This window comes from Geospiza fortis, unplaced genomic scaffold, assembly GCF_000277835.1.
Source record: "Geospiza fortis unplaced genomic scaffold, GeoFor_1.0 scaffold194, whole genome shotgun sequence".
Lineage (NCBI taxonomy): Eukaryota > Metazoa > Chordata > Aves > Passeriformes > Thraupidae > Geospiza > Geospiza fortis.
This window is the reverse complement of record NW_005054322.1, coordinates 4,762,113-4,772,256: the sequence shown is the minus strand read 5'-3', so window position 1 is coordinate 4,772,256 and position 10,144 is coordinate 4,762,113. Positions and strand designations below refer to the sequence as shown.

General features: G+C 40.5%; 1 protein-coding gene across 2 annotated transcripts; it reads left to right on the top strand.

Annotated features, from left to right (window-relative positions):
- The first annotated feature begins 6 nt into the window (after nt 1–6).
- Nucleotides 7–9,926, top strand: SPRYD7 (SPRY domain containing 7). Of its 2 annotated transcripts, none has more exons than XM_005420828.2 (5): nt 7–76; nt 1,300–1,416; nt 4,334–4,500; nt 6,114–6,216; nt 8,680–9,926. In XM_005420828.2, the coding sequence occupies exons 1-5, from the start codon at nt 43–45 to the stop codon at nt 8,775–8,777; spliced, it is 519 nt and encodes a 172-aa protein (XP_005420885.2). In that variant the 5' UTR covers nt 7–42; the 3' UTR covers nt 8,778–9,926. The 2 variants fall into 2 exon arrangements, with proteins under 2 accessions (XP_005420885.2, XP_030912678.1); XM_031056818.1 differs by having other exon boundaries at nt 9–85.
- The last annotated feature ends 218 nt before the right edge of the window (nt 9,927–10,144 follow it).

The following is a 10,144-nucleotide window of genomic DNA, read 5'->3' as shown; positions in this document are numbered from 1 at the left end:
TGGTGCCGGGATGGCGGCGCCGGGCACATCCCGCTCAAGGAGATGCCGGCCGTGCACCTGGACACGCAGCGCATGGGTGAGCGGGGTAGGGGCGCTGTCGCCGGCGGGCGGCTCCCTGGCGGGCAGGGCCGCACCCCCGGAGCGCGGCACGGGGGTAACCGCTGGGAAAGTCGCCTTGGGGCTACTTCTTTAGCAGGAATCGGCATGTTTTTAAACCAAGGAAGCTTGGTTTGGAAGTGGTTTAAAGCAGTTTGTGTTTAACTGAAGTTGGTGGGCGCAGTGAGTGTGAGGTGCCCCAGGGCGGCTGGCTGCTCGGCGGGGGCTGCCGTGGGCAGGGTGGGCACGGGCGGTTCAGAGCCGAGGGGCTGAGCTCGCAGAGCCGCGGAATCTGTGAGGCTGGAAAAGACTTCTGAGGTCATCGAGTCCAACCTGTGACCCAACCCCACCACGTCAGCCAGACCAGGGCACTTAATGCCACATCCAGCCTTTCCTTAAACATCTCCAGGGTCGGAGACTCCACCTCCAGTTGCGGCAGTGGAGATGGAGAAGGAGCCAGGCCGTGCAGAGTCTTATCCTGCTGCTCTTTTGGGATTACCCTTAGCGTGAGCTATGCACAGAACCGTGCCCGGGCTTTGTTGAGGACGGAGGGGATCTGGGGCAGCAGCAGCAGAGCAGGGGAGAGAACTGGGGAGGAATAAATACGGTCCAGTGCTCGGGCACAATTGCTAGCCACAGCCTCCCATGTGCTTGGCCATGAAGTGGTCCAATAGAGAAAGAAAACTTAGCAGAGGATTTTTTTTCTCTCTGTATTGGCAGGCACGTTTCTGATAAAAGGATTGTTTCAGAGACTAACTAAACACCTTGCAATTCCATCATCAATCATTTGTACCCGATATGCTTTTCCTTCTTGTTGCAGAATGCTTTTTCTCGGATGTTAGACAACAGAGTACAGGGCTTTGGTCTCACAGTGAACCCTTTCTGACTAAATTGTAAGTTATGCTTCTGATGTGGCTAAAGCAAAGATTGTAATCAGCATGGTGCCATAAAGCCCAAGAGGTGAAAATTAGATCAGCTTATAGATTTTAATAAATAAACCCTAGTGAAAAGATGAACTAGCCTGTAAACAATCTTCTCTTGCTTCAAAGCACGGCCCATCATCATATTTCTCACAGACTAATAAAGCTTTTACTTGGGGCAGAGGTAACAAAATCTGGTCTCAATGTTTAGGGCTTTTGAGGGCTCTTTCAGGTTTCTAAAAATGTTTTGAAGTTCTGTGGTGTTTTTTTTTTCTACTTGCAGGAACAGATGTCGTCATTGTTAAAAATGGCAGAAGAATATGTGGCACGGGAGGATGCTTAGCCAATGCACCTTTGCACCAGAACAAAAGCTATTTTGAGTTTAAAATCCAGTCCACAGGTTAGTCAGCAAAAAATATACAACTTTAAACTTGGGAGGTATGTTACATTGCCTGCTGGTGGCAGTATCTCAAAGGCTCAGCACATGCATCTTTCTAATTGCATCCTTGAACTTGCGAACATTCGAGAGACTTATAAGTTACTGTGTGAAAGGAAATTTCTTTTTTTTCTTTTTTAATTCTGACTCTAAAATGTTAAAACTAATAGTAAGTGCATTACTAGAGGAGTGCAAATGCTAAGCCCCCACATTGTTCTGTATGCTGTTATAGGCATGTTTTTCAGGTGGCATATTTCAGAAATTATTTTTTCTCCATAAATGCTTATGACCACATAAAACACTGTAGCTATGAAGTATTTTTTAAGGAGTGTAGTTTATCCAGTGATATTTGTATCTATTTGTCTATCCTCATTTGCACTTAGAAGGCACTTTTTGCCCAAGCAAGGGTAACACTCCTTGTGCTACCCTTTGCTCTTCAGATCAAGTGTGTAGCACTTACTCTGACACTGCCTTATGCAGAGGAGCCTTTCAGCACCTTGTTCCTTTGTTTGCTCCTACAAATACGGTCAGCTTCAATACTACAGAGAGCACTCCAGGCTTGCCTGCATTCTGGCATGAAATGTCAGCCTGTATTTTTAAAAGCTGCTAGCAGACACTCTGAAAATGAAGCTGTGCTTTCCCTAAGTGTGTGTGGGGAGGGAAGAAGGAGGGAAGTGTTAGTCCTGAGGCAGGCCTTATGTACCAGCTGGAGCTTGATGCTGAAACTTTTTGCATAAGGATTGTTTGCCTTCAGGTGGGTCAGAGTGCAGGCAGCATGTACACAGATCTGCCCACAACACCTTGCAGTCCAGCTAGCTGGTTAGTTTTAGACTACATGTAAGCCCATATCCATCTTAACTTTGCAATTTTATTATCCTTTATTTTGGGAAGAATCCATTGCAGGCGTTGTTCATCCATGGTCATTATTCAGACAGATAGTCTACCCATGTTCTTAACACTTGAGAAACCCGGAAAATAAATTCTCCTGGTTCCTGTGAGCCTTTTTTCCTCTATTCCTGTGCCCCAAGTCAGGAGAACTGTGGAAGACTTAAAGTAAATCTTAGATTTCCAGAAGTATCCCTGCACAGTCAATTAGAGGTTATCTATGGGGTCACCCTGATTATTATAAAGTTTTCTGAAGTTGAATCACACTCTTACCGTTTCATTCTTGCTGTTAAAAAAATTATTCTACAGTTTCATCTTTTGAAAATAAGTTTCTTACATATTTGCCTCTTTTTAGTCTTCTCTAGATAAAAACTCCCAGTTTGTTGGGTTTTTTTCATTATCTCCTTATAGATAAGATTTGATTGGTTTTGTTGTTTCTTCTACAATATCTTTAGTCAGCCTAATTTATCTTGAGGTACAGTGCTTAAAATGAATGCTCTGCTTCAGATGCAGCAGCAGATTACCTCATCTGTTTTATACATGCCACATATCCAAAAGTTTTCCACATCAGTAGAGCACACTCACATTCAGCAAGTGGTCTGTGAACTGGTTACCAAGCCAGCACTGTATTTGTGCCGCTTACTGTTCCTACTTACCTGCTTTTCTTCATATTTAAATAAAAACAGATGCACTATCTTTATTTCTGACTAGTTAGTCAGGATCGCTTTAAGCCTCTCAAGAGCTTGCAGTCCTGTCAGGCTGGGATTGGCAGCATGTTTAATCAACACATTGTCATGTTATGCAAGTAATTGATGGTAGTACAGAACAGTATCTGACCTTGTGCATTCAATGCAAAACCTCAAACCCCACTCGAGTCATCTTTTTTGATTTGACAGGCTGCTACTGGTGAGTAATCCTGGAATAGTTTTCTAACCACTCGTGCCTTCATATTGCTGTAACTGTCTAGACCATGTTTTCATCATTTGACTATTTCAGTGTTGTATGAGTTTCAAAATTATTACCAAATCTAGGTCTGTAATACTAACACTTTCTTTTTTTCCATAAGACTAGTCTAACTAGCTGAAAAAGGAAAATTTGTTGTTTACAGATCCATGCTAGTTGGATTTAAATTTTGTATCCACCTACAGCCTCAGAGTTTGTATTCAATATTTTTCTGGGGATGAAAGTTAAGCTGAGTGGTTACAATTCTCTTTCTCAGAGACCCTTCGTTTTCAAGATAGATGCTGTTTGTCTTCAGTCTCCTGTGGATACTTGTTCTGGGTCTGGTCAGGATGGGGTTAATTATCTTCATAGCAGCTCCTGTGGTTGTGTGTTTTAGATTTGTGACCAAAGCAATACTGATAACAGAACAATACTGATAACACACCAATACTTTAGCGATGGCTGAGCAGGGTTTGCACAGCATCAAAACCTCCTCTGTTTCTCACTCTGCCCCTCCAGTGAATACAACTAGGGTTGCATAAGAGCTTGTGAGGGGACAGAACCAGGTGGATGACCCAAAATAGCCAATGAGATATTCCATACCACATACCATCTGTCTTGTTCAGGAATAAATGGGAGAAGAGGGGATTTAGGGAGATTAGCCATCTTTTACTTGAGAATTGGCTGGGCATCAGTCTGCCCATGGGAGGTGAGGAGTGATTGCCATTGCATCACTTTTGTATTGTTGTCTCTTTCACTTCTGCTTTACTTACTAAACAGTTTTTATCTTTAGCCACAAGTTTTCTTGGTTTTACTCTTTCTTTCCTCTTCCTCCATTCCACAAGGGCCTGGGTGGGCTGGGGGAAGAGAAAGACTGCCTGGATGGTGCTTAGCTGCCAGAGCTAACCCACAATAGTTCTGGTATTTCCAGGAGATATTTACTGGTAGTACCATCATGGCATTAGTTAAAAAACAAATTCTTTATGCTGTCCTGCTTCAGTCAGTCTTCAAAATAGCATGGTTTTTTTCTTACTGTGTTAATGTCGTGTTTTAGGGATTTGGGGTATAGGAGTTGCAACCCAGAAAGCAAACTTGAATCAAATTCCGCTTGGTCGAGATGTCCACAGCCTGGTGATAAGAAATGATGGAGCTCTGTACTATAACAATGAGGAGAAAAATAGGCTACCAGCAAACAGCCTTCCTCAGGAGGGCGATGTGGTGGTGAGTTTCTTAAGGCTTTCTTACTTCCTCACCTGTTCCTAAATGCCTCTTATTTACAGTTCTGTTTCAAGTCAGTTTTAACTGTTTTAAGTCAAGTTGTTCAGTTTGCATGTCCCAGTTTCGAAAGTGCTGGGATATAGATTCCTGTTATCTTTAAATGAATCAGCAGCCTGGATATGGGTGGACTTCATTCTTGGTATTGTGAGGTTCCTGATGAGGAATGGACTTGACCAGAGTTTCAGAAATAGTTTCTGGTGCTCTATTTCAGTATCTGCCTGACTGATAATTCCCATCACGAGGATCTTATGTTGTTTGAGATGGGATCTGCCTGAACAAATAATGTGCTGGAATGCATTACATGTCTGTGTACCATGCCCAGCTGAACTCAAGAACCCTTAGCTAATTGGTTAATGATTAGAAGGACAGAGCAGGGCAGGGATGGTTTAGCCAAACTTTTGTAGTTTGTGGGGGATATTGAGTGGAGACGGGATAATGTTCACTGGAAAAATGATAGAGGGAAAATTGTAATTTTTTGTACCTTACTATTTCTGGTTTCTCAAAACATCCTTAAGTGACTTCGTTCAGAGTGTTGGTTTTTTAGTACTGTCATTTTCTCCATGTCCTCTTATGTATTTTCAAAAATACATGAGAGCAATGCAATGAAATTGAGACCATTTATCACCCCTATTTTGTCATGCTGGGTAACTGCCTCTCTATAGCCATGGTTAGAAATGCCATCTTTAGAAGCTGCAAACAGCTAAGGGTGACATCTCCACCTTTAACCCTCAGATACAATACTGTTCTTTTAATCCCCTTCTGAAATCGTTTTTTTTGAAAGATTGCAGATTGTTTCAGGCTTTGGTGAACTAGTGTGATCTGAACAGCTTCAACTAATCACAAAAAACATAACTGATGTGTTACTGCTAACTTCCCCATTTCCATAAGTATCAAGTTATTTTGTTCTGTCATGAAAACAAATTTTTGAAGTCTTGCATGAGCACACAAATTGTCACACTCAAACATACCAAAGCAGTGAGGAAAGTCCTTTAGCTAACAGATAAGTAAGTTACTATCTTGTTAGTGTTTGCTTTCTGCCCTGTGGTCAGCATATTTATAGCGTTGTGTGTGAAACCACGGTCTGTTGCTGCCAGCAGAGTAAATGAACTGAGAGAGGTTTCTATATGGAGGTAGGGAAGGATGAACTTGGTTCCTAGCATCATTATTTATTAAAGTTATTTCAGTGAGAAGATACAAACAAGAAGACTGCAAACCTCCCCATACTCAAAATCATTGAACATCTTGTGTTTCTTTGACGTGAGGAAGTTTGGAAATTTGTTCTGTTAACTCAGTAAGGTGTGAAGTGTATTGTGGAGTACTGTGCTGCATCCCAGTTGGAACAGGCATTAAGGAATCCTGAGTGTTTGAAAATACAGATGTAACTGGTCATTTATTAACTTCTAGTCCTTGGCAGGAATATGTTAAGTGAGATTTCCTAGGATGCTGTGGTTTGCATAATGGTGTTAAAGTCTGCCTATGGCTAAGAAAGCTAAGTAGCAGTCTTATGTACATAAACTTGTTGATGCTTTTTTCTGTTAATTTTCTGTACTTCGTAGGGCATTACATATGACCATGTAGAATTAAATGTATATTTAAATGGCAAGAACATGCACTGCCCAGCTTCAGGAATCAGGGGGACTGTCTATCCAGTGGTCTATGGTAAGTCAGAGATTTTCAAACTGTTTCACATTATGGAAAATATTTTCATTCTAGTTCTGTTTTGTGAGCTGTGTATTCTTCTCACTTAAATGTAACACACATCAATCATCTATTCTTGGCAACTACAACAATTAACTACATGAAAATGTAAACCTAGGAAATTACAAAAGAATATTTTTGCCTCATTTTTAATGCTGCTTAATAGGAAAAAAACCACTGCTTACTGACTGCTTATAGTGTCCACATCCAGCAAGCTAGTGAGTTGCTGCATTCAGTCTAAAAGTTGCCAGGTAAAAAAAATATTAATCAGATGTCAGACTTGTGGGTTAATCTGATTTATCTGTGAAGCTTGATATTTGTGCCTTTTAATTTCCCATACTTCATAAATGCCACCAATGTTCCATAGCAATAGAATTGTTGTTTGTGTTTTCTTGAACTTCCTGTGCAGTTTCTGCCTTTTGCTGCTTGTCCTATTGCTCTGCACCACCGAGCAGTGCCTGGATCCACCCTCTTGGCACCCTTCCTTCAGATATTCATAGATATTGGTGAGGTCCCTTTTCAGTCATCTCTTATTGAGACTGAGCACACCCGGCTCCCTCAGCTTTTTCTCATAGGAGAGGTGCTCCAGTCCCTTCATCATCTTCATCACCATCCTCTGGACCTGCTCCAGGAGCTCCATCTTCAGTTTATCTGAGCCTCATCTAAGTAGTAGCCAAAATAATTTTGCTTGTAAGGATAACCCTTAGCTACATGATGGGGATGATTTTTAATTCATGGTGGGTTCCTAATGAACTGTTGGCATGTTCCCATTTATATCTTGATACATTTTGATTGCTACTGAATTTTCTGAACAGGAACACACCCAGATGTGTTGTAGAGTCTTTGAAGTCTGTGAATGTAGCTGGTGAATCCCTTGCTTCCAAGCCCTGAGGGTGGAATGGTTTTACGTGGTCAGGCTGTCGTGTGTCCTTCAGCCACGTGATGGCGCCGCTAAAATGCTGTGGCGGCACCTCCTTGTGCAAAACCTGCAGCAGCAGCAGCAGAGTTACTGCGTGGCTGCATCCTCCTGTGTTTTGGAAGGGGTCTTATACACCATGAAGAATGAAGGTTGCTTTCAGAAAATACTCGGTGGCATGTTAGCCTGCTGTTCATCTTTTTTCTCTGACTCAAGAATTTCGTGCCTGGAGAATGCAGCGACCTTTTATTGCCAGGCTCTTTGGGTCTTCTTCCACAAGTGGGCATAATTTCATTATAATTATCATGTCTCCTGTGTATAGCTATAACTTGAAGCCTGCAGGTTGTTTTTGTACACTACTTGCTTGGTATAAACTTCAAGTGTCCTTAATTTAATGTGAACTTCTAGTCCTGTGGAAAGATTTGGCTATAGAGAAGAGAGTTTCTCGAACATTTACTCTATTCAGACTAGAACTATAGATAGTTTTTTAAGAGGAACGTGATAGATCAGGCAAACACAGTGTCAAACTTGAGAAGATAAAACAAAAAAATGGACTTAAAGGTTATTCCCTACAGCAGCTATACCTCAGGCACTTTAATGGAAGCAAGACATAAACACTGTGTGAGTACCAGAGAACTGTACAAATACACTGATAGGAGTTTTCACAAAGACTAGGGGGGAAGAATTCCAACCTTGTCTCTGAGATAGCTACGTTCCAAAATATGGAGATGAACCTTTTCTTGTTTGAACTAATGTTGATATTCTGCCAGATTAATCTCAGAAGTTGTCTTTGAAAGAGACCTTGCTTTTCTGACTAGGTGGGTGTTTTAGTTTGCTAGTGAAGTACACGAAAGTGTTGCTCTGAAAATACTCATCAGTTTCTTTTTTATATTCTACATTGAAAGTGCTGTTGTAGGTGGGTAGATTATGCAGGGGGTCAAAACCAGGGAGAAGTTCTGTAAAAAACCACATTAACTTCCAACTTCAAGAAGCAGTCAAAGAAGCTCTCTTTGGATCATATGCTAAAACTGATGGTTTGGTACTACCGCTGCAGACATGTGAAACCTTGTAAACCTCCAAAAAGCCACTGTAGACAGCTGAAACTCCAGCAGAATTAGGAACAGAAAAAATACGCACATGAAGAGGTAACATCCCTGCAAGGTTTATCTGGTAGCATCCTTAATCTGTAGATTTCTCGAGAAATGGAGTAGAAAATTTGGAATCAATAGCCTGAAGCTCTGCTAACACTCCTAGTGAAATTAGACATTCTCATTGACTTCTCCAAGGAACCATTACCGAGTAAACAGCAGAAAAGAGAGATGGTTTGCTCTCCTGGCTTAAGGTCTTACTAAATTCATTGAAGAGATTTATTTTAATTGTGTATATGTAATGGATGTATTGAAGAAATTCTTTGTGGTTTGAGCACAGTCTACAGTTTATTAAGATGGTATAAAAGAGGATCAAACTATCAAATTCTCTAATTCCTTCTTTTTGGTTCTCCTCCACAGTTGATGACAGTGCCATTCTGGATTGTCAGTTCAGTGAATTTTATCACACACCTCCACCTGGGTTTGAAAAGATCCTCTTTGAGCAGCAAATCTTCTGAATGTCTTCATACTGAGAATTTGCACCCTGCATTGTTACAAAAGCTTTGTCATCTTGAAGCCTCACTTTACTTTTAGGAAACATATCTGTATTTTTAGTAAGTACTTGTGACTGTTGTCTCAGAATAAATACGTTAACTGCAAGACCAGGTAAATGTGTTGCTGTCCAAATAAGAGTTTTCTGGCATTGTTTTGTGGTTGAAAATGAGTGTTTTGAGGCAGGGTTTTTCTCTGATTTGTACTTGAAGCATAAGGAGAGTAGGGATATTGCTGTTTTCAGTAGTACATTCAGTACTTTGAATAAACTGGATCTCTGTAAGGCAAATAGTTCTTACACATCTGATAGCTATGGAGATGGATAGTTCTCATTATTTTTCCCCCCAGCCTTTTTCTCACAGAAATTATGTAATTTCTTTAAAGGATGCACTGTGTTTGTAGTCTGTGATTTGGAGTTGTAGTGTCCCAGTTGTGCACAATGACTAATAGTACAATGGCATAACTAGCAGCTAGGTACATTTTTTTTTGGAAGGTGTAGGATAATCCATTCCCTCAATCTTGGACCAACAAATACAACTTATCTGTTTCTTCTAGCTTTTAATTTGCTTTTATTGTGACAAAAACAATAGAATATTTTCTAGTAATGTTTTTTTGTTGAACCTTAAAAAGTAAACCTGAACACTACCTGTGTGTTTGAGGACCACCATGCTCTGTTACTCTGGTAAGAGAGTAAGTACAGGTCACTCATCTTGGGTAAGCAAAGATCCAGGTGAAGGGTATGAGATGTTATGGTGAAGCCTTACATCTAAACTGTAAATTAGATTATTCTCTTATGGAATAGCATATTTAATTTCTTCATGAATCATTTATAAACGGCTAAGACATTGTTCTAAAATGTGATGCCCTTGAATATACATTGTGAGATGCTATTTTTTCCCCTCTTGTCATATTTAATACTTCCTAGAAGAATTTTTAATGTAAAAAAAAATCTTCATACTGAATGTTTGTGTTTTGGTTTTGGCTTTTCCTGGGTTAATGTGTTTGCATAAATGATTTTATTTAAATATTTTTAGAAATTACCTTATTCTGAAATTTTCAAATACAAATAGCTTTCTCAAAGTCTTTCACCTTAAAATTTACTGCATCTGTCTTAACTCTGTGGCTCATGTTTTCCTTCCTTTTAGCCTTGCTGTCACATGACAGTATTGGGTAGAACTTTTCAACCTTGTCAGCATTACGGTGTAAACCTCAGGAAATTGGAGTGCAATTTTATCATTTCCCTTTGAAATCTCCTCAGATCAGAGTGGGATAATGAGAAATAAAACCTAAATCCTAAAATACCTTCCCCCCACCCCTCCCTTCTTTCTGGGCT

Coding starts and splice junctions, on each gene's coding strand:
- SPRYD7 (XM_031056818.1), top strand. CDS start 43: ATGCCGGCCGTGCACCTGGACACGCAGCGCATGGGTGAGCGGG. Junction 1,417..4,333: donor GTTTAAAATCCAGTCCACAG/GTTAGTCAGCAA, acceptor GTCGTGTTTTAG/GGATTTGGGGTATAGGAGTT. Junction 4,501..6,113: donor CTCAGGAGGGCGATGTGGTG/GTGAGTTTCTTA, acceptor TGTACTTCGTAG/GGCATTACATATGACCATGT.